The sequence below is a fragment of the Triturus cristatus genome, chromosome 9 (genome assembly GCF_964204655.1).
Source record: "Triturus cristatus chromosome 9, aTriCri1.1, whole genome shotgun sequence".
Classification (NCBI taxonomy): Eukaryota; Metazoa; Chordata; class Amphibia; order Caudata; family Salamandridae; genus Triturus; species Triturus cristatus.
In genome coordinates, this window is record NC_140592.1 from 1,282,767,336 (window position 1) to 1,282,789,707 (window position 22,372).

General features: G+C 58.4%; 1 protein-coding gene across 1 annotated transcript in view; it reads left to right on the forward strand.

Annotated features, from left to right (window-relative positions):
- Positions 1-22,372, forward strand: part of MIPOL1 (mirror-image polydactyly 1) — a 1,493,682-nt gene that overhangs the window by 1,380,842 nt on the left and 90,468 nt on the right. The window contains exon 15 of the mRNA XM_085627930.1: positions 14,379-14,609. Within this exon, the coding sequence (XP_085484056.1) occupies positions 14,379-14,609 (231 nt within the window). The remainder of the gene's footprint in view (positions 1-14,378; positions 14,610-22,372) is intronic.

The window sequence follows — 22,372 nt, forward strand, 5'->3', positions numbered from 1 at the left end:
TCCCGCATGGGTTGCCTCTGCCAAGGCTTGTTGGTATTCAACCCGGACACTGACCCCTCAGCACTCGACATCCTTCGTGGGACAGCTCACCTCCGGGCTTTGGTCGTCGTCGACGTCTCCTGGTCCCCGTGGCTGCAGAGTCAAGCATCCAATCATCACACCTGAAGCACCCGACATCGTTGGGCATTCGTCTACCGAGCCCCTGGTCACCCTGAAGTGACCCAGACTCTGTCCCCTCTGCTTTCAGGTTCTTCTCACCTCGGATCCAGGCTTGGATTCCACCGGACACTTTTCATCTTCCCGGAAGCAGCACTTCTTCGCATCACGCCATTGAAAAATGACGAGGGTTTCCGACACCAATTGACCCCTATGCACCCGGCTCCTCTGGGATAGGTAACACGGGTACCTCAGTACTCACAAGGGTGCTGGCCTAAGAACCTTCTATGTTCCAAAGGGTTTGCTTGAAGTCCTCTCCGAAGTGTACTTAAACTGTAATTTTCCAACCGCGACTTTCCCATAGAATTGCATGGAGCTCGCGTCTGTGTTCCCACACTGCACCCCTCCTCCGTGGGCTCCCTGTGTCAGTCCTTTGGGTGGTTCCTTGGGGTCCCAGCGATTCTACGTGCTCTAGGCACTGTGTCTAGTGAAGTCGTGGTTGTTATACCATTTTTTTTGTATATGGTTCAGTCTCCCCCTGGAGTCCGCTGTGTATTGTGCTATTTACTGTTGTTCTATTGATTCAGTATTGTGTACCTTGTGCTCTAATCTCATAAAGAGGTTAGTAGAGAGTGTTTAGTAATTAATACATATATTTTATATGACACTTGTGTGGTTCTCCTTTCATTTGGTCATTCAGGAGGTTCTGATCTGGTAAAACAAGCTGCTTTACATTCCTTCGAGCCTTAGCCTGAAGGATGCTCTCCACAGTTACCACTAGGATAGCTTTCTATAAAGGTTGCCTTTTACCTAATCACCATAAGGGTCGTTTGGACTGGTACAAGGTGCCCACTTTAATTAGTGGACAGCATATACCAGGCCAACTTCTCACACTATGTTCCTCAGCCAACACCCCACCCCAGAAAGTTTGGTGTTGCAGGCCTCTACGTCCTAGGGCGTGTACCTTTCCGCCCCTCCGGATAGGGTTCCAAGAAGTCGGATGCGTTTGGGAAGAAATTGTTTTCTTCCTCCAGCCTGGCATTGCGGTCTGTGAATACCGCATGCTTATTGGGCCGTTTCTCACATTCCTTTGGGAGACGGTTGCACAAGGGCTGCCACTGGTCCTGGAGGAGGCCCGGGCTGCGCTCTCTCAAGCAGTCAAGGATGGGAAAGATGCAGCAAAATTCACCATACGGTGTGGTTTAGATACGACTGTATCACTGGGCAAGTCAGTTTCAACGACAGTGGCATTGAGGCACCACGCCTGGCTTTGAACAACTGACTTCTCGGGGATGTCCAGGCTAATCTGATGGAAATGCTCTTTGATGGAGAAATGCAGACTCGACCCTACAGAGGTTCAAGGACTCTCAAGCTACCGCCAGATTCTTGGGCCTCTCTTCCACTCAACATAGCCAGTCTTCCTTTCGCCCCTTTCGTGGCAACGGAAGAGGTTTCCAGCCGCGTCAGCACTATCCCAGCCACCATCCTGTACAGACTGCCCAAGCCATGCGAGGACGTGGACTTGGTGCATTCCGATCCAGGAATGGAGGCGAGAAGTAGTTGGTCACACTGCTCCCAGCAGCTGCAGCCTCCAAGCACTTCTAGGCTGATTCTGCCGGGCCACACTACTCCAGTTGGTGGGAGAATTCTTCATCATCTCCCCCACTGGATAACCTTAACATCGGACAAGAGGGTCTTACAGATCATCTAGGAGGGCTATTCTCTGTCTTTCCGTTCCTCATCTCATCCTGCCAAACCAAGAACGGCTGATGGAGTATCATTTAAAGTTGCTGCAAGAGAAAGTTACAGCTCTCTTGGCCAAGTGCGCTATAGAGAGGGTCCCGGTTTCAGAAGTAGGCAGCGGCCGTTATTCCAGCTACTTTCTGTTGGACCCGGCCTCGTGGCGTGGTCCTGACTTCCCTGGGGTTGGGCCCGTTCCCCGCCCTGGCCTCCACGGGCCACCCGTTCGAGCCGCACGAGGTCGCATACACCTCGGGGCTCCACCATTTTGTTGCCTGCCACGTGACCCTGCACACCAGTCCACCTGACTCCGCTCAACCCGGCCTCGGCCCCAGCGAGGCCCAGACATTGAGGCACCAAGAACTGGCCAGGGGGTATCACGTGAACACCTCATCGCCCTGGCGGAGGGCGGTATCGATGGGACCCCCAACCGTCCCCACACACCGAGGTGCGATCGGCCTCCATCTCTCCTGGGCCCGGCGCCTCTCCTGCTGGGCGTCTGGCCGCTCCCAACCCGGCCTCCCGCCCCTCCGGGTGCAAGGGTCCGGACTTCAAAGGGCTCCAGGCCTATATCTGGGGCGACCCCGCAACAGACCGGGAGTTGTATCCCGGAGTCGAGAGCCCTGCTGATTGAATCGCGGCCGACCCTACGGAGAAGAACTCTTGCTTGAAACCACCACGAGCCCTGCAGACTGCGTTGCGGCTCCTCCTTGCTGAAACCTTGAAGCCCCCCGGAACATCGGGGCCCTGCTGACGCTGTCGCGGCCCAACCTCGCTGAAACCTCCCTCGGAGCCCTGCTGACGACGTCGCGGCTCGAGCTGAGCAGAAAACCATCTTGAGAGCCCCGCTGACCTGGTCGCGGCTCTCCACAAACTGAACGCCAGAGCCCTGCTGACGCCGTCGCGGCTCGACCCCTCCGAGTTCCGGAGGCCCTCCAGCTTGAGGATAAGAACTGGGCCCCAGGTACCCTCGTACCAAGCTCCTGCTAAAGACTGTCCCGCTACCCCTTCCCGTCTAAAGAGACACTGAGACTTTTGTGGATCCCTTGATCCCTTTTCGTGTAAATATTGATCCCGTAACCTTTAAGTGCTGATAAAGAATTGCTCGTCTTGAGACAACCTCCTTGAGTCCTGTGTGGTGGTGTTACTGTGCTAGTACATAATAGGAGAAGGATCTCCCAGGAGGCTTCTCTGCAGCGCTCGGCTACTTCGTACAGTGTGGGGGCCCCCCCTGAGTGGTCTCGCCGACTTCTCGGGGTCCGCCTTCCAACACTTTCTGACTCCGAAGAGGAACAAAGGGTTGAGGCCCATTTTGGATCTTCAGACCGTCAATCTCTTCCTCAAGAAGGAGAAGTTTAAGATGCTTACCCTGGCTCAGTTCTTGTCTGCACTAGACCAAGAAGACTGGATGGTAGCATTGGACCTGCAGGATGCATATTTTCACATCCTAATCCTTCCGGGCCACAGACGTTACTTGCGGTTTAAGGTAGGCCGCTAACACTTTCAGTTTACCATGCTCCCCTTCAGCCTTACCGGCACCCCTCGGGTGTTCACCAAGGTGATAGCAGTGGTCGCAGCTTATCTGCGCAGTTTAGGGGTGTCAGTCTTCCTCTACCTCGACGACTGGCTGTGGGAAGCATCTTCGCCCCAGGCAGTCGTCTCCCACCTTCAGACTGCGGCGAACCTCCTGCATTCGCTGAGGTGCTCTATAAACGTGCCGAAGTCACACCTGAATCCTTCTCAGACGCTCGCTTTCATTTGGTGCAGTTCTGGACACAGTGTAGTTTCGGGCCTATCCCCCCGAGCAGCGACTCCAGGATATTCAGATTCTGATTCTGATGTTTCGGCCTCTATCCTGCATTCGCTGAGGTGCTCTATAAACGTGCCGAAGTCACACCCGACTCCTTCTCAGACGCTATCTTTCTGCGGAGCTGTTCTGGACACAGTGCAGTTTCGGGCCTTTCCTCCCGAGCAGCGAGTCAAGGATATTCAGATTCTGATTCCGATGTTTCGGCCTCTATCCTGGATTTCGGTGAGACTGACTCTGAGGCTGTGGGCCTCATGGCCTCCTGCATCCTGTTGGTGAAACATGCGGGCTCTGCAGTGGGACCTGAAGTTCCATTGGGCACAGCATTGGGGAAATCTCACCGACATGGTCCAGATCTCGGAAGGAGCTGCGAGAGATCTGCAGCGGTGGTTGACGAACAGGGATTGGGTCAATGGCAAACCCCTCTCTTTTCCCCTACCAGATCTGACAGTCATGAGAGATGCGTCACTTTTGTGATGGGGCGGCCATCTGGGAGAGGTGAAGATCAGGGGACACTGGTCTCCGGCGGAGTTGGGGCTCCACATAAATTTGTTGGAGCTTCGAGCGATCCGGTTGGCATTGAAAGCATTCCTTCCCTCTGTCAAGCGGAAGCAAGTACAGGTGTTCACGGACAACACCACGCCATGTGGGACTGCAACAAACAGGAAGGGGTGGGGTCGTGGACCCTTTGCCGAGAGGCCCTGCTTCTCTGGACATGGCTGGAACAGTAGGGCATAATCCTGGTGGTTCAACACCTGGCAGGTTCCCTGAAACCCATACGGATGAACTCAGCTGTCGATGACTAGCGGATCACGAATGGCATCTCCAGTCAAAGGTGGTGCAAGGTTTCTTTCAGGAGTGGGGAGAAACTTAGTTATATTTTTTCCCCCTCGGAACAGAACGTGCAGTATCTGCAATATTGTGCGCTGGAGTTTCCAAGGTGGACATTGGGCCGGAGGGTGAGTGAGCTGCAGGCGTTATTTTGTTCGCCTCCTTATCTTATGTCCTTTCCTGACAAAGTGGTCCTTCGCACCCGGGCATCCTTTTTACCGAAAGTTGTGACCCCTTTCCATCTGGGTCAGTCTATCATGTTGGCCACCTGCTTTGCTCCCCCGCATCCCTCTAAGGAAGAGGAGTGGCTCCACCGACTGGACCCAAAAAGAGCGTTGTTGTTCTACCTTGACCGCACTAAAGAGTTCCGAGTGTACGGCCAACTCTTTGTGGGGTACGTGGGAGCGAAGAAGGGCAGTGCAGTAAAGGACCATCTCTCACTGGGTAGTTCTCTGCATCAAGATCTGTTGTGCCTTGGGAAAGAAGCAGCCCTCTGATGGATTATTGGCCCATTCCATCAGGGGAAAGGCTGCCACTACGGCCTTGGCTCGGGGTGTCCCAGTGCAAGATATCTGTCAGGCACCAACGAGAGCATCTTTGTACAAGTTTGCAAAACACTACTGCCTGGATGGTCAGGTCTGCAGGGACGGGCACCTTGCTCTCTCAGTCCTGCAGGACTTCCTAGTTTAGGATATTGGCCGCAGCCCACCGCCAGAGTGGTGTGGCTCGGGTATCTGATTCAAAGGTAAGAAATCTGCAGCTAGAAGTCTCTATCAGATGAACAAGTTACTTACCTTCAGTAACAAATTATCTGGTAGAGACGTTATCTGGCTGCAGATTCCTTACAGCCCCACCCATGTCTCCCTGCTTTGCAGATTAATGTTGTTCGGCTAGAGTTACTCCCCTTTTTAGGGCTCTAGTTTGCACACAACTACGTCAGTTACTTCATGTCTCTGCGCTTTGGGCGTGGAAAATATTAAAAGTACTAACATCCGCGTGCCTGTGCGGTGCCAATATAGGCACTGCAACGTCATAACCGACGCTACCGATGCCGCCGACATCACTCAAAGCCAAATGGAGCCACCCGATCCTGGACACAAGGGGCACTGCTCAGTTTCTGGATCCAGCCTGACGCCTGGGAAGGAATCTGCAGCTAGATAGAGTCTCTACCAGATCATGCGTTACCGAAGGGCAGTAACCTTCGGCTGATGAAGGCTATGGGCCGATCTATGCCTTTGTCGTCGAACTGGGAGAGGACTGCCCCGATGCCGTGTTCCGAGGCGTCCGTCTGGACCACAAACTCCTGGGCGTAGTCGGGTGCTTTGAGCACTGGGGCCGCGCACATGGCGGCCTTTAGGGTGTCGAACGCCTTCTGGCAGGAGGGAGTCCAGTGTACTTTCTTGGGGTGTTTTTTGGAGGTTAGTTCTGTGAGGGGGCCTTCGATGCTGCCATAGTTCTTAATAAACCTTCGGTAGTAGCCGGTGAGGCCCAGGAAGGCCCGGACTTCCGTTTGGGTTGCGGGGGGTTCCCAGGACAAGATGGCGTCGATCTTCGGCTGGAGAGGGGCAACCTGCCCACTTCCCACCTGGTGCCCCAGATATGTTACAGAGCCGTGCCCAATTTGACATTTACTGGCTTTGATGGTGAGGCCGGCCCGGCGCAGAGCCAGCAGGACTTGACGGAGGTGCTGGAGGTGCTCGGTCCATTGGGAGCTGTAGACCGCGATGTCGTCGAGGTATGCTGCGCTGAACCCCTCTAGTCCAGACAGGACCCTGTTCACCAGCCGCTGGAAGGTGGCCGGGGCATTCTTCATTCCAAACGGCATCACCCTAAAGCGGTAGTGCCCATCCGGGGTGGAGAAGGCGGAGCTCTCCTTGGCTCCCTCGGTGAGGGCAATCTGCCAGTATCCACTAGTCAGGTCGAAGGTGCTGAGGTAGCGAGCGGCCCCAAGGCGGTCAATGAGCTCGTCGGCACGGGGGATAGGGTGAGCGTCCGCTCGGGTGACCGCATTGAGTTCTCGGTAGTCCACGCAAAACCTCAGCTCGGGGGCAACACCCGGGGTAGTCGCTTTCGGAACCAGGACTACCGGGCTGGCCCAGGGGCTGTCGGAGGGTTCAATCACCCCGAGGTCTAGCATCTTCGCCACCTCGGTCTGGATGCAGGTTCGGACCCGATCAGGGACCCGGTAGGCCCGATGTCTCACTGGCGGGCTGTCGCCGGTGTTCACGTCGTGGACACACCAGTTGGTGACCCCAGGGGTCAGGGAGAAGAGGTCCGCGAACTGCCCTAGTAGCTGGCGGCAGTCGTCGGACTGTTGGGCTGTGAGGGCGGTTGACAGTCTCACTCCCTCCACAGACCCATCGGTCTCTTTCGCCCCCAGGGGGTCTGGAAGGGGCTTGGTGTCTTCTTCGGCCCCATCGTCGGTGGCCAGGAGTAAACTCAATTCGGTCCGTACAAAGTGAGGTTTGAGGCGGTTCACGTGGAGAACCCGGAGGGGGTTCCGCGGGGACTGCACATCGACGAGATAGGTGACCTGGCTCTTCCGCTCGACCACCTTGAAGGGCCCAGTCCATTTATCTTGGAGAGCGCAGGGTGTCACCGGGGCCATGACCCAGACTTGTTGGCCCGGCTGAAACTCGACCAGCGTGGCATTCTGGTCATACCAGCGCTTCATTTCTTCTTGACTAGCCTCGAGGTTCGCTTCTGCGAGTTCTCTGAATTTCCGGGTCTGGTTGCGGAGCGCCAAGATGTATCGGAACACATCCGGAGGGGTCCCCCGGGGGGTTGTTTCCCACTCCTCCTTGACCAGGCTCAGGGGTCCTCGGACGGGATGTCCATATAGTAGTTCGAATGGGCTGAATCCCAGGGATTTTTGGGGAGCCTCCCGGTAGGCGAACAGGAGACATGGGAGGAGGACGTCCCACCTCCGGCGTAGGGGTTCCTCGAGGCCCATGATCATTCCTTTCAGTGTTTTGTTAAAGCGCTCGACGAGGCCGTTTCCTTGGGGGTGGTACGGGGTGGTGAATTTGTACGATACTCCGCACTGCTGCCAGAGGGACTTCATATATCGGGAGATAAAGTTCGTACCCCGGTCACTCACGACTTCGCGGGGGAACCCCATGCGGGAGAAGATCCCCATCAAGGCTCGGCCTACCACGGGGGCCGTCACGGTGCGGAGAGGGATGGCTTCGGGGTAACGGGTGGCATGATCCACCAGGACGAGGATGAACCGGTGGCCCTGGGCGGTCTTGGGATCCAGCAGTCCCACAATGTCGATTCCTACCCGCTCAAAAGGGGTACTGACGACGGGGAAGGGCTGTAGCGGAGCCTTGCGCTTGCCCCCACTCTTTCCGCTGGCCTGGCACGTGGGGCAGGACTGCAGTGGGCCTCCACATTTGCTCGCATCTTGGGCCAATAGAAGTGGGTGACGAGCCGTTGGTAGGTCTTATCTTGGCCTAAGTGTCCGGCCAGGGGTACATCATGGGCCAGGCCCAGGAGGAGACTTCGGAAGCGTAGGGGTACCACTAGTACCCGGGCCGATCCCAACTCGGCCGACTTCTGTTCGCTGTACAGGAGGCCGTCCTCCCAGTATACCCAGTGGGTGCCAGTCCGGTCGCCTGCTGCTTGTGCCTCGGCCTGTTGTCGGGGTCCAATGAGGGACGGGCAGGTGGATTGTTCTCGGCAGAACTCTTCACGGGAGGGGCCCCCTTCGCAGGGCCACTGGGCCAGTTCTGGCAAGTCCTCGAGTTTGGTCAGGGTTTCGGGGTCGGAAGGCACTGACCCTTCGTCTGGAGCGGTCGGTTCGTCCAGAAGGGGGTTGTTGGCCTCTGGTGGTGTATTCTGCATCTCGGGGATGGTGGTGGTGTTTAGCGGCATGGCCTCTCCCCCCTCGGAGGAAGGCGCCCGGAGAGTCATTGAGCGCGTGGTGGCGCATACCCACTCGGGTAGGCCCATCATCTCGAGGTGGGCTCTTCGTTCCACTTGTCCCCACGGGGAATTCTCAAGGTCGTTGCCCAGGAGGCAGTCCACGGGCTGGGAGGTTCGGACTGCCACCTTTAACTTGCCGGTGACTCCCCCCCATTCGAAGGGGACTAGGGCCATCCGGCAGAGGCTCTCGGAATTGTCTGATGATATGACGGGGCAAAATGCGCCAGGCAGGATCTGATCTTCGGAGACCAGGTGACAATGAACCGCCGTGACACTCGCCCCCGTGTCCCGGAGGCCCTCGATGCGGTGACCGTTGACCGTTACCTGCTGTCGGTACTTCTTTGTGTTGGCGGGCAGGGACGTTCCGGGGACCATCTCCCGGTCCCCTAGGGAGACCAAGGCCATGGCGGCTGGTTCCCATTCTTCGGAGTCTTCCATCTCTTCCCCCAGGGCTACGGAGGCCATCTGTCGAGCCGGCGGGGTTGTTGTGGCGGTCCGCTGGTACAGGGGACATTGAGGGTCGCTGGCATAGTGTCCGGTCTGTTGGCAGCGGAAACAGGTGATCCTCACTCGGGGCCCCGGCCTCCCTGGTGGCCCGGTGCTGGCCGGAGGTGGAGCTGGAAAGGGCGGAGATTGTCCTCTGGGAGGGCTGAGCGGGGATCCCACCGGGAGCTCCCTTTGCCGGCCTTGATTCCCTCCGCCCCTCTGGCGGGGGGGTCCCTGACTGTGGCGACCGTAGTCTCCCACGGGGCCCCGGGAGGTCCGGGTGTTCACCCACCGGTCAGCCTCGACGGCCAGTTTTCGAGGGTCTGTGAGTTTGCTGTCCAGGAGGTGCTGGCGCAGCTCTACGAAGCAATTAGCGGCAACGTGTTCCCAAGCGATCAGGTCGAATAGCTCCTCAAAGGTGGAGACCTTGCTGCCCTTGATCCAACCGTCCAAGGCCCGGCTGTAAAAGTTCACGTACTCCACCCAGGTGGTACCGGGTATCTTTTTGCAGTCTCTAAATCGTTGCCGGTACATTTCAGGGGTGAGCCCATATCTGGCTACTAGGGCCTCTTTCATGTGACTGTAGGAGTTCATCACCGTGGAGGGCAGGTCCAGCAGGGTATCTCTCCCCTCGCTCAGGAACCGGCCCCACAGCCCAGCCCCCCAGTCTTTCTGCGGGACTCGGTGGGAGGTCATGGCGACTTCGTAGGCCTTGAACCATTGCTGAATATCGTCGTTCTTATAATATTCTTTCACCACATCCTTGGGGATGTGGACCTTTGGTTCCACAGTGGAGGAGATGGGTTGGGTTTCCGAGGGTCGGGCCTCCGCCTTTTTAGCCTTGAGCTCGATTTCTTTTAGGCTACGTTCGTGCTCTAGTTGGAGTTTTTTCTCTTCGTGTTCTCTCTGTCGTTTCTTTTCCTCTAGTTCTCCTTGTAGGCGTAATTGTTCCACCGCCAGTTTTTTTTCAGCTAGTTTTAGCTCTCCTTCGATTTTTAATTTTGCTAGTTCTAGTTCGTGGTTGCGACCTCTTTCTCGGTCCGCTAGTTCCTCTGGGGATAGGCCCCCCTCGGGGGCGCCGTTCCTCCCCAGGGTGCTTCGTGGTTCGTTGGGAGGCTCTCCTTCTGTTTGTGTCCGGGGAGTTTCCGCCTCGACCCAGGTTTTTAATGCCCCCTGGAAGTCCTCTTTCGTGCTTAGTCCGGTGGTAGCGATTCCAAAGTCTTTGCAAAATTGTTTCAGTTCTCGGTGCGTATAAGATTCTAACTGGTCCTTTTGGAATGCCGTGCTCGGGTTGGTGCCTGCGGCACCTAGGGAAGTTTCTCCTTCCATTCTTCTTGGAAGTGCGTAAGCCGTCTACTGCACGATCTCTAGGTGTTGGCTCGGATCCCGTCGCCTGCCACCAAATGTTGGAAGGCGTTCCCCGGGGAGGCTGCGGAATGCGTTCCCGACCACCCGGAGGCCCACCTTACCCAGAGATAGGCCGAGCAAGAGCAGGGAGGCCCTTCCTGGAAGGGTCTCGTACCTAGGATCGCACACGCTGCACTTACACTCTTCTTCGGATAGAGGGACACCACACAGTAATTCGTGGTAAGATAATATGCTTTTATCGGTGGTTGTCAGGGATCTTTATGATCCGGCAGGCAGGTGCAGAATTAATGCCACAAGCGGCAGCGATCTCGTGAAGAGGGGAAAAGGGGTAGCGGGACAGTCTTTGAATCAGTGTCTCTGCGAGGTATCCGGCGCACAGCTCTCAATCCTCGAGCTGAGGGGATGTTGCTTCTCTCGGCAATCTCTGCCGATTCTCTTGGAGGAGCGGGCCGCGAGTCACTCAGCAGGCACCGGAGGTTCGTAGTTCGGGGAGCCGCGACGGTGTCAGCAGGGCTCAGATGGTTCAGAGTTCGGGGAGCCGCGACGGCGTCAGCAGGGCTCAGATGGTTCAAAGTTCGGGGAGCCGCGACAGCGTCAGCAGGGCTCAGATGGTTCAGAGTTCGGGGAGCCGCGACAGCGTCCGCAGGGCTCAGATGGTTCAGAGTTCGGGTAGCGTTCTTCTGTTCGGGGAGCGATCGAGCCGCGACCAAGTCAGCAGGCTCTCGTCAGTCCAGGTCTTCTCTGCCCCCGTCCCGTCAGCACCCCTTGTTATACTCCCCCTCCTCTTTGAAGTCCGGAGTACTCGCGGAGAGGGGTCTGGTGCCTGGGGGGCGGTGTGATCGGGTTTCCTGTCGCTCGGCCCCTTGATCTGTTCAGGTGGGTCTGGGAGGGACTCCAGACGCCCAGCAGGCTAGGCGCCCGCTCACCGGGGGCCTGGTGGTCGATCGAAACCTCCCTCGGGGAAGAGACCAGAGGTGTGACCGGGTCGGCGCCTCTCGGTCTGGCTTGGGGGGTTCCTCTCTCCCTCGGCCGGGCATGCGTGTTGGGGATCTGGTCGGCCCTCGGGATGTTGGCCCACGGGAGCCGGAAGGCCGTGTCCACGAGGTGCGGCGTGGTTGTAGGGTAACTTGCTGGTCGGGAGGGCCCACGCCACGAGGCCGGTCTCACAGGCTCTCTTACTCTAGGCATAGGCTGTGTCTGCTAGGAAGGATTGGGTTCTCTTACTGTGCACTGGGGTCAGTCACTCTAGGCATTGGCTGTGTCTGCTAGGAAGGATTGGGTTCTCTTACTGTGCACTGGGGTCAGTCACTCTAGGCATTGGTGTGTCTGCTCGGAAGGATTGGGTTCTCTTACTGTGCACTGGGGTCAGTCACTCTAGGCATTGGCTGTGTCTGCTAGGAAGGATTGGGTTCTCTTACTGTGCACTGGGGTCAGTCACTCTAGGCATTGGCTGTGTCTGCTAGGAAGGATTGGGTTCTCTTACTCCGTACTGGGTTCTGTCACTCCAGGAAGTGGCTGTCTCACATAGGATTAGGTTCTCGTACTCTGCACTGGGTTCTCTCACTTCAGGGTTGGGCCTTCTCTACTAGGATTGGGTTATCTTTACTAGGTTCTTTCACTCTGCAGATTGGGTGTGTCTGCTAGGAAGGATTGGGTTCTCTTACTGTGCACTGGGGTAAGTCACTCTAGGCATTGGCTGTGTCTGCTAGGAAGGATTGGGTTCTCTTACTGTGCACTGGGGTAAGTCACTCTAGGCATTGGCTGTGTCTGCTAGGAAGGATTGGGTTCTCTTACTGTGCACTGGGGTAAGTCACTCTAGGCATTGGCTTTGTCTGCTAGGAAGGATTGGGTTCTCTTACTGTGCACTGGGGTCAGTCACTCTAGGCATTGGCTGTGTCTGCTAGGAATGATTGGGTTCTCTTACTGTGCACTGGGGTCAGTCACTCTAGGCATTGGCTGTGTCTGCTAGGAAGGATTGGGTTCTCTTACTGTGCACTGGGGGCAGTCACTCTAGGCATTGGCTGTGTCTGCTAGGAAGGATTGGGTTCTCTTACTCTCTACTGGGTTCTGTCACTCTAGGCATTGGCTGTGTCTGCTAGGAAGGATTGGGTTCTCTTACTCTCTACTGGGTTCTGTCACTCTAGGCATTGGCTGTGTCTGCTAGGAAGGATTGGGTTCTCTTACTCTCTACTGGGTTCTGTCACTCTAGGCATTGGCTGTCTCTCTTAGGATTGGGTTCTCTTACTCTTTACTGGGTTCTGTCACTCTCGGCATTGGCTGTGTCTGCTAGGAAGGATTGGGTTCTCTTACTGTGCACTGGGGTCAGTCACTCTAGGCATTGGTGTGTCTGCTCGGAAGGATTGGGTTCTCTTACTGTGCACTGGGGTCAGTCACTCTAGGCATTGGCTGTGTCTGCTAGGAAGGATTGGGTTCTCTTACTGTGCACTGGGGGCAGTCACTCTAGGCATTGGCTGTGTCTGCTAGGAAGGATTGGGTTCTCTTACTGTGCACTGGGATCAGTCACTCTAGGCATTGGCTGTGTCTGCTAGGAAGTATTGGGTTCTCTTACTCTCTACTGGGTTCTGACACTCTAGGCATTGGCTGTGTCTGCTAGGAAGTATTGGGTTCTCTTACTCTCTACTGGGTTCTGACACTCTAGGCATTGGCTGTGTCTGCTAGGAAGTATTGGGTTCTCTTACTCTCTACTGGGTTCTGTCACTCTAGGCATTGGCTGTGTCTGCTAGGAAGGATTGGGTTCTCTTACTCTTTACTGGGTTCTGTCACTCTAGGTGTTGGAGCCGGCCTCGTGGCGTGGTCCTGTTCCCCCTCGCTAAGCCGCACGAGGTCCCATGCACCTCGGGGCTCCTCCATTTTGGATTATACGTGACTCTACGTAACCACCTACGTGACCCCGCTCCACCCGGCCTCGGTCCCAGCGAGGCCCGACATCGAGGCGCCAACCCCTGGCCCGGGGGATACCACGTGAGCCCTTCCCACTCCCGGCGGAGGGCAGTATCGATGGGACCCCCAACCGTCCTTCCACACCTTGGTGCGATCGCCCCACAGCTCTCTGGGGCCTGGCGCCTCTCCTGCTGGGCGTCTGGCCGCTTCCTACCCGGCCTCTCCGCCCCCCCGGGCGCAAGGGCCCGGACATCAAAGGGCCCCCAGACCTATATCTGGGGCGACCCGGCAACAAGACAAGTTGTATCCCGGAGTCAAGAGCCCTGCTGATCGGATCGCGGCTGACCCTATGGAGAAAGACTCATCCTGAAACCACACTCTGAGCCCTGCTGACGACGTCGCGGCTCCATCGTGCTTAAAAGACCTTCACGAACCTTTGGGGCCCTGCTGACGCTGTCGCGGCCCGACCTTGTTGAACTTACCATCAGAGCCCAGCTGACCTCGTCGTGGCTCGACCGAAGCGGACCTACCACCGGAGCCCTGCTGACTGTGTCGCGGCTCGACCCAAGCGGAACTACCACCCGAGCCCTGCAGACACCGTCGCGGCTCCCCACGGCCGAGCTGCTTTGAGACCAGCCCGCAAGGTCTGGCGCAGAACCTCCCCGTACCAGGCTGGTACTAAGACTGTCCCGCTACCCTACCCCCTCAAAGACATTGAGACTCTTCTGGATCACTCGATCCCCCTGTAAATATTGAATGTGCTACCCTTGATAAAGTACCAAGATAAGCAACTGATACGGAGTCCTGTGTAGTGGTGTTACTGGGCCTAGTACGATCACAGGAGAAGGACCTCTCCCAGGAGGCTTCTCGGCGGCGCTCTGCTGTAACTTTGCGGTAGGAAGGTGCCCCGGAGTAGTCTCCCCGACTCCCCGGTGGTCCTCCCTCCAACACTAGGCATTGGCTGTCTCTCTTAGGATTGGGTTCTCTTACTCTTTACTGGGTTCTATCACTCTGGGGACTGGCTGTGTCTCCCAGGATTGGGCTTTCTTACTCTGCACTGGGTTTCAAAGTTCTAGGGACTGTTTCTTTTATGATTGGGTTCTGTGACAGGAAGCACCATCAGTACCGTTCTCTCTTTTGAACCCCCTTCTCTCTCTCACAGTTTGCACCAGTCATTGTCGCAGGAGGTGATTCTGAAGGAACAGTTCCAGGTCGCCATTCACACCTACGAGGAAGCCCTGAAGAACCGTGAGCAGGTGGTGCTAATCACCCAGAAGCAGAACGAGGCGCTAGCAGCGCAGGCCCAGCAGGTGCTCTGCGAAAGTGCCACCCTTCACACGAGGCTGCAGCAGGCCGAGTCAGCAGCACAGGCAGCAGAGGAGAACGTGCAGAGGTAAGTGGCCTTAGTGTGTGGTATGTACCTCCACAGCATGCGAGGGACCTCTCACAAGGAAGCCATTGGGACTTCATACTCACTGAATGCAAGGATTGACTGCTGTACCCCTGGTGGGGATCTCAGAGAGAGAGAGCCTTCTGCTGAGCACCTCCTCCTGGTGAGCGCAGGGAGCTCAGAAGGGGAGCACCTCCACCTGGCGAGCGTAGGGAGCTCAGATTAGGAGCAACTCCTCCTGGCGAGCGCAGGGAGCTCAGATTAGGAGCACCTCCTTCTGGCGAGCGCAGGGAGCTCAGAGGGGGCACCTCCTCCTGGCGAGCGCAGGGAGCTCAGAGGGGGCACCTCCTCCTGGTGAGCGCAGGGAGCTCAGAAGGGGAGCACCTCCACCTGGCGAGCGTAGGGAGCTCAGATTAGGAGCAACTCCTCCTGGCGAGCGCAGGGAGCTCAGAGGGGGCACCTCTTCCTGGTGAGCGCAGGGAGCTCAGATTAGGAGCACCTCCTTCTGGCGAACGCAGGGAGCTCAGAGGGGGGCACCTCCTCCTGGCGACCGCAGGGAGCTCAGATTAGGAGCACCTCCTTCTGGCGAGCCCAGGGAGCTTAGAGGGGGAGCACCTCCTTCTGGCGAGCCCAGGGAGCTCAGAGGGGGCACCTCTTCCTGGTGAGCGCAGGGAGCTCAGAGGGGAGCACCTCTTCCTGGTGAGCGCAGGGAGCTCAGGGGGGAGCACCTCCTCCTGGTGAGCGCAGGGAGCTCAGAGGGGAGCACCTCTTCCTGGTGAGCGCAGGGAGCTCGGAGGGGAGCACCTCCTCCTGGTGAGCGCAGGGAGCTCAGAGGGGAGCGCCTCCTCCTGGTGAGCGCAGGGAGCTCAGAGGGGAGCACCTCTTCCTGGTGAGCGCAGTGAGCTCGGAGGGGAGCACCTCCTCCTGGTGAGCGCAGGGAGATCAGAGGGGGGCACTTCTTCTTGGCGACCAAAGGAAGCTCAAAGGTGGAGCACCTCTTCCTGGTGAGCAAAGGAAGCTCAAAGGTGGAGCACCTCTTCCTGGTGAGCGCAGGGAGCTCAGGGGGGAGCACCTCCTCCTGGTGAGCGCAGGGAGCTCGGAGGGGAGCACCTCCTCCTGGTGAGCGCAGGGAGCTTAGAGGGGAGCACCTCTTCCTGGTGAGCGCAGGGAGCTCAAAGGGGAGCACCTATTCCTGGTCAGCGCAGGGAGCTCGGAGGGGAGCATCTCCTCCTGGTGAGCGCAGGGAGCTCAGGGGGGAACACCTCCACCTGGTGAGCGCAGGGAGATCAGAGGGGGCACTTCTTCTTGGCGAGCAAAGGAAGCTCAAAGGTGGAGCACCTCTTCCTGGTGAGCAAAGGAAGCTCAAAGGTGGAGCACCTCTTCCTGGTGAGCGCAGGGAGCTCAGGGGGGAGCACCTCCTCCTGGTGAGCGCAGGGAGCACAGGGGGGAGCACCTCCTCCTGGTGAGCGCAGGGAGCTCAGAGGGGAGCACCTCTTCCTGGTGAGTGCAGGGAGCTCGGAGGGGAGCACCTCCTCCTGGTGAGCGCAGGGAGCTCAGGGGGGGAGCACCTCCTCCTGGTAGGCGCAGGGAGCTCAGAGGGGAGCACCTCCTTCTGGCGATCGCAGGGAGCTCAGAGGGGGGCACCTCTTCTTGGTGAGCGCAGGGAGCTCAGAGGGGAGCACCTCCTCCTGGTGAGCGCAGGGAGCTCAGAGGGGATCACCTCTTCCTGGTGAGCGCAGGGAGCTCGGAGGGGAGCACCTCCTCCTGGTAGGCGCAGGGAGCTCAGAGGGGAGCACCTCCTTCTGGCGATCGCAGGGAGCTCAGAGGGGGGCACCACTTCTTGGTGAGCGCAGGGAGCTCAGAGGGGAGCACCTCCTCCTGGTGAGCGCAGGGAGCTCAGAGGGGAGCACCTCCTCCTGGTGAGTGCAGGGAGATCAGAGGGGGGAACTTCTTCTTGGCGAGCGCAGGGAGCTCGGAGGGGGCACCTCTTCTTGGTGAGCGCAGGGAGCTCAGAGGGGAGCACCTCCTTCTGGAGAGCACAGGGAGCTCAGATTAGGAGCACCTCCTCCTGGCGAGCGCACGGAGCTCAGAGGGGGAGCACCTCCTCCTGACGAGCGTAGGGAGCTCAGATTAGGAGCACCTCCTCCTGGCGAGCGCAGGGAGCTCAGAGGGGGAGCACCTCCTCCTGGCGAGCGTAGGGAGCTCAGATTAGGAGCACCTCCTCCTGGGGAGCACAGGGAGCCCGGATTAGGAGCACCTCCTTCTGGCGAGCACAGGGATCTTAGAGGGGGAGCACCTCCTTCTGGCGAGCGCAGGGAGCTCAGAGAGGGGCACCTCTTCCTGGTGAGCGCAGGGAGCTCAGAGGGGAGCACCTCTTCCTGGTGAGCGCAGGGAGCTCGGAGGGGAGCCCCTCCTCCTGGTGAGCGCAGGGAGATCAGGGGGGAGCACCTCCTCCTGGTGAGCGCAGGGAGATCAGAGGGGGGCACTTCTTCTTGGCGAGCGCAGTGAGCTCAGAGGGGGGGCTCCTCTTCTTGGTGAGCGCAGGGAGCTCAGAGGGGAGCACCTCCTCCTGGAGATCACAGGGAGCTCAGATTAGGAGCACCTCCTCCTGGCGAGCGCAGGGAGCTCAGAAGGGGAGCACCTCCTCCTGGCGAGCGTAGGGAGCTCAGATTAGGAGCACCACCTCCTGGAGAGCGCAGGGAGCTCAGATTAGGAGCACCTCCTCCTGGCAAGCGCAGGGAGCTCAGAGGGGGAGCACCTCCTCCTGGCAAGCGAAGGGAGCTCAGATTAGGAGCACCTCATCCTGGAAAGCGCAGGGAGCTCAGATTAGGAGCACCTCATCCTGGCGTGCGCAGGGAGCTCATAGGGGGGCACCTCTTCCTAGCGAGCGCAGGGAGCTCAGAAGGGAAGCACCTCCACCTGGCGAGCGCAGGGAGCTCAGAGGGGAAGCACCTCCTCCTGGCGAGCGCAGGGAGCTCAGAGGGGGGAGCACCTCATCCTGGAAAGCGCAGGGAGCTCAGATTAAGAGCACCTCATCCTGGCGAGCGCAGGGTGCTCAGAGGGGGGCACCTCTTCCTAGCAAGCGCAGGGAGCTCAGAAGGGAAGCACCTCCTCCTGGCGAGCGCAGGGAGCTCAGAGGGGAAGCAGCTCCTCCCGGCAAGCTTAGGGAGCTCAGAGGGGAAGCAGCTCCTCCTGGCGAGCGCAGGGAGCTCGGAGGGGGAGCACCTCCTCCTGGCGAGCGCAGGGAGCTCAGGGGGGAGCACCTCCTCCTGGCGAGTGCAGGGAGCTCAGAGGGGAAGCACCTCCTCCTGGCGAGCGCAGGGAGCTCAGAGGGGAAGCACCTCCTCCTGGTGAGCGCAGGGAGCTCAGAGGGGAGCACCTCCTCCTTGCGAGCTTAGGGAGCTCAGAGGGGAGCACTCCTCCAGGCGAGCGCAGGGAGCTCAGAGGGGAGACCTCCTCCTGGTGAGCAAAGGAAGCTCAAAGGTGGAGCACCTTCTCCTGGTGCGCGCAAGGATCTCGGAGGGGAGCACTTCCTCCTAGCGAGCGTAGGGAGCTCAGAGGGGTAGCACCTCCTCCTGGCGAGCGCAGGGAGCTCAGATTAGGAGCACCTCCTGCTGGGGAGCGCAGGGAGCTCAGATTAGGAGCACCTCCTCCTGGCGATCGCAGGGAGTTCAGAGGGGGAGCACCTCCTCCTGGCGAGCGTAGGGAGCTCAGATTAGGAGCACCTCCTCCTGGGGAGCACAGGGAGCTCAGATTAGGAGCACCTCCTCCTGGCAAGCGCAGGGAGCTCAGAGGGGGAGCACTTCCTCCTGGCAAGCGAAGAGAGATCAGATTAGGAGCACCTCATCCTGGTTAGCGCCGGGAGCTCAGAGGGGGGCACCTCTTCCTAGTGAGCGCAGGGAGCTCAGAAGGGAAGCACCTTCTCCTGGCGAGTGCAGGGAGCTCAGAGGGGGAGACCTCCTACTGGTGAGCGTAGGGAGCTCAGAGGGGAGCACCTCCTCCTGGCGAGCAAATGAATCTCAAATGTGGAGCACCTCCTCCTGGTGCGAGCAGGGTGCTCGGAGGGGAGCACCTCCTCCTGGCCAGCATAGGGAGCTCAGAGGGGAAGCACCTCCTCCTGGCGAGCGCAGGGAGCTCAGATTAGGAGCACCTCCTGCTGGGGAGTGCAGGGAGCTCAGATTAGGAGCACCTCCTCCTGGTGAGCGCAGGGAGCTCAGAGGGGAGCACCTCCTCCTGGTGAGCGTAGGGAGCTCAGAGGGGGAGCACCTCCTCCTGGCGAGCGCAGAGAGCTCAGGGGGGAGCACCTCCTCCTGGCGAGTGCAGGGAGCTCAGAGGGGAAGCACCTCCTCCTGGCGAGCGCAGGGAGCTCAGAGGGGAAGCACCTCCTCCTGGTGAGCGCAGGGAGCTCAGAGGGGAGCACCTCCTCCTTGCGAGCTTAGGGAGCTCAGAGGGGAAGCACCTCCTCCTGGCGAGTGCAGGGAGCTCAGAGGGAGAGCACCTCTTCCTGGCGAGTGCAGGGAGCTCAGAGGGGAGCACTCCTCCAGGCGAGCGCAGGGAGCTCAGAGGGGAGACCTCCACCTGGTGAGCGTAGGGAGCTCTAAGGTGGAGCACCTCCTCCTGGTGCGCGCAAGGATCTCGGAGGGGAGCACTTCCTCCTAGCGAGCGTAGGGAGCTCAGAGGGGTAGCACCTCCTCCTGGCGAGCGCAGGGAGCTCAGATTAGGAGCACCTCCTGCTGGGGAGCGCAGGGAACTCTGATTAGGAGCACCTCCTCCTGGCGATCGCAGGGAGTTCAGAGGGGAAGCACCTCCTCCTGGCGAGCGTAGGGAGCTCAGATTAGGAGCACCTCCTCCTGGGGAGCACAGGGAGCTCAGATTAGGAGCACCTCCTCCTGGCAAGCGCAGGGAGCTCAGAGGGGAAGCACCTCCTCTTGGCGAGCGAAGAGAGATCAGATTAGGAGCACCTCATTCTGGTGAGCGCCGGGAGCTCAGAGGGGGACACCTCTTCCTAGCGAGCGCAGGGAGCTCAGAAGGGAAGCACCTTCTCCTGGCGAGTGCAGGGAGCTCAGAGGGGGAGCAGCTCTTCCTGGCGAGTGCTGGGAGCTCAGAGGGGAGCACTCCTCCTGGCGAGCGCAGGGAGCTCAGAGGGGAGACCTCCTCCTGGTGAGCGTAGGGAGCTCAGAGGGGAGCACCTCCTCCTGGCGAGCAAAGGAATCTCAAATGTGGAGCACCTCCTCCTGGTGCGAGCAGGGTGCTCGGAGGGGAGCACCTCCTCCTGGCGAGCATAGGGAGCTCAGAGGGGAAGCACCTCCTCCTGGCGAGCGCAGGGAGCTCAGATTAGGAGCACCTCCTGCTGGGGAGTGCAGGGAGCTCAGATTAGGAGCACCTCCTCCTGGTGAGCGCAGGGAGCTCAGAGGGGAGCACCTCCTCCTGGTGAGTGCAGGGAGCTCAGATTAGGAGCGCCTCCTCCTGGAGAGCACAGGGAGCTCAGATTAGAAGCACCTCCACCTGGCGAGCGCAGGGAGCTCAGAAGGGGAGCACCTCCTCCTGGCGAGCGTAGGGAGCTCAGATTAGGAGCACCTCCTCCTGGCAAGCGCAGGGAGGTCAGAGGGGGAGCACCTCCTCCTGGCGAGCGAAGGGAGCTCAGATTAGGAGCACCTCATCCTGGCAAGCGCAGGGAGCTCAGATTAGGAGCACCTCATCCTGGTGAGCGCAGGGAGCTCATAGGGGGGCTCCTCTTCCTAGCGAGCGCAGGGAGCTCAGAAGGGAAGCACCGCCTCCTGGCGAGTTTAGGAAGCTCAGAGGGAGGCACTTCTTCCTGGCGAGCGCAGGGAGCTCAGAGGGGGAGCACCTCATCCTGGCGAGCGCAGGGAGCTTAGAGGGGGGCACCTCTTCTTGGCGAGCGCAGGTAGCTCAGAGGGGGGCACCGCCTCCTGGTGAGCGCAGATCAAATGGCAATTCCTCAGGACCGAAGAAAATGGTATCATCTACTCAGCGGTTTAAATACAGGTTAGTATCAGGGTTAATCCAATCACAAATAAAACCTAAATATGGTGTACCGTATAAAATGCCGACACAAGTAGGGTGGCTCCCAGGGCTCCTCAAGTAAAGGCCGAGAGAACGCTCATTTAGCGTCTGTGCCATAGGGACGGTTGCGCCGAAGGACCTCCCCACTTCCTGCCAGCTCCCGATCATTTCTTGACGGACTACACAAGAGACATGCTGATCTGTAACTTCTTAGGGCTACCAGAGATCAGCGTCTCCACGGTGCGCCACCACTGGTTCAACAAGACAAGTAGCCTCACTTATTAGAACTTGCTTTAGAGAACTACTTGGTCTATTTTAACAACACCGTCCCTACGCACCTACACCTTACAACACTCGTCTACACTTCACAAAATTCCCAAAAAAGCTAAAGACTTTTCTGTTTAGTCAGGCCTAAGGCCAACTGAGCTCCACTCTCGTCTGTTTCCGCTTTCAGCGCCGGGAAGCCCTGTTGGGTAGCAGCTCGCTTTATAAATCTTTTAAATAAATAATAAAACGGCTTTGGAATAAAAGATCTCTGATAAAGAGCCCTTTTACGAGTGCCCGACGGGCATTGCAGTGCCGGCCCGATGCGGAGCAGGCCCAATCATGAAGCATGACACCCAGCTGGGTGTGTGAGGGCCCAAGTTCCTAAAGGAGCAGACCCTCCGTCTGCTCCCCTAGAAACCTAACCGACCACATATTCTTTCTCTGACTTCTATTAAGGAGCTGCATACCCAATCAATCTACTTGGAGTACTGATAAAATGCTGATTTTAACAATAGGACAGCCTTTTATCCTGCACTGGGAGTGTGGCTCGCTGCCCTCCTGTGAGGTGAGTGCAGTCTGCAGCCTTCTGGCGACTCTTTTTGTTGATCCCGGCATCGAGGGTGTTCCTATAGTCTCGCTGCCTGTGGCCAGGACGTGCGTGATGGTTTTTCTGGTGCTGATTGCGAATCTTCCTCCACATCTTTGGGGGGGGGGCGGAAGCAAGAGGCGGTGATGGCCTTGTCTTGCAGGGGTTATGTTGAATTTGCTGTGATGATGATCCCGAGGTTCTTGGCAAGAGTAGTGGCGGTGGCTGTCGGTCCTAGCTCTGTTGGCCACGAGGTGGAGGCCCACGGTGATGTGCTCTTCCAGAAGATCACGATTCTGGTGTTCCTGGTGTTCAGCTTCAGACATTTGGTGTGCTCGGTGATCTCAGTGCTGCAGGCGCTGAACTCGATCTGGGTGCTGAGCGTCTTGTCCATGAGGGGGAGAATGAGTGGCGTGTCGTCAGTGTAAGAGAGGACGTTGATATCCTGAAAGGGGACGATGCTGGCTAGAGGGCTCATGTATGCGTTGAAGAGGGTCGGGCTCAGGAAGGATCCCTGCGGAACCCCACGGATGAGGTCGTGGGCGTCCGAGGTGTGCGGTGCCAGGCTGACTGACTGGGTCCTTCCAGATCCATCAGTGAATGTCCTTGGATTCCGATGTCATGTAGGCATTGGATCACGATGGGGTGACGGTGACTAGCACATGTTCGAGCTCGTGAAGATGCAGATGTACATGCACACACTCACCTTCTATAATGGCTCCTAACCGGACACGCTGCAAACGTTTGTGTACAGGCACGGGTAGGATGCACCGTAAGACAGATGTGCACATGTCCAGGTGTGCATACATGTGTCCGCAGCTGTCTTCCTCCTTTACACAGACATGTGCATCATCCTGTGTCTGTAACAAGTGTACACAGGGACTCCTTC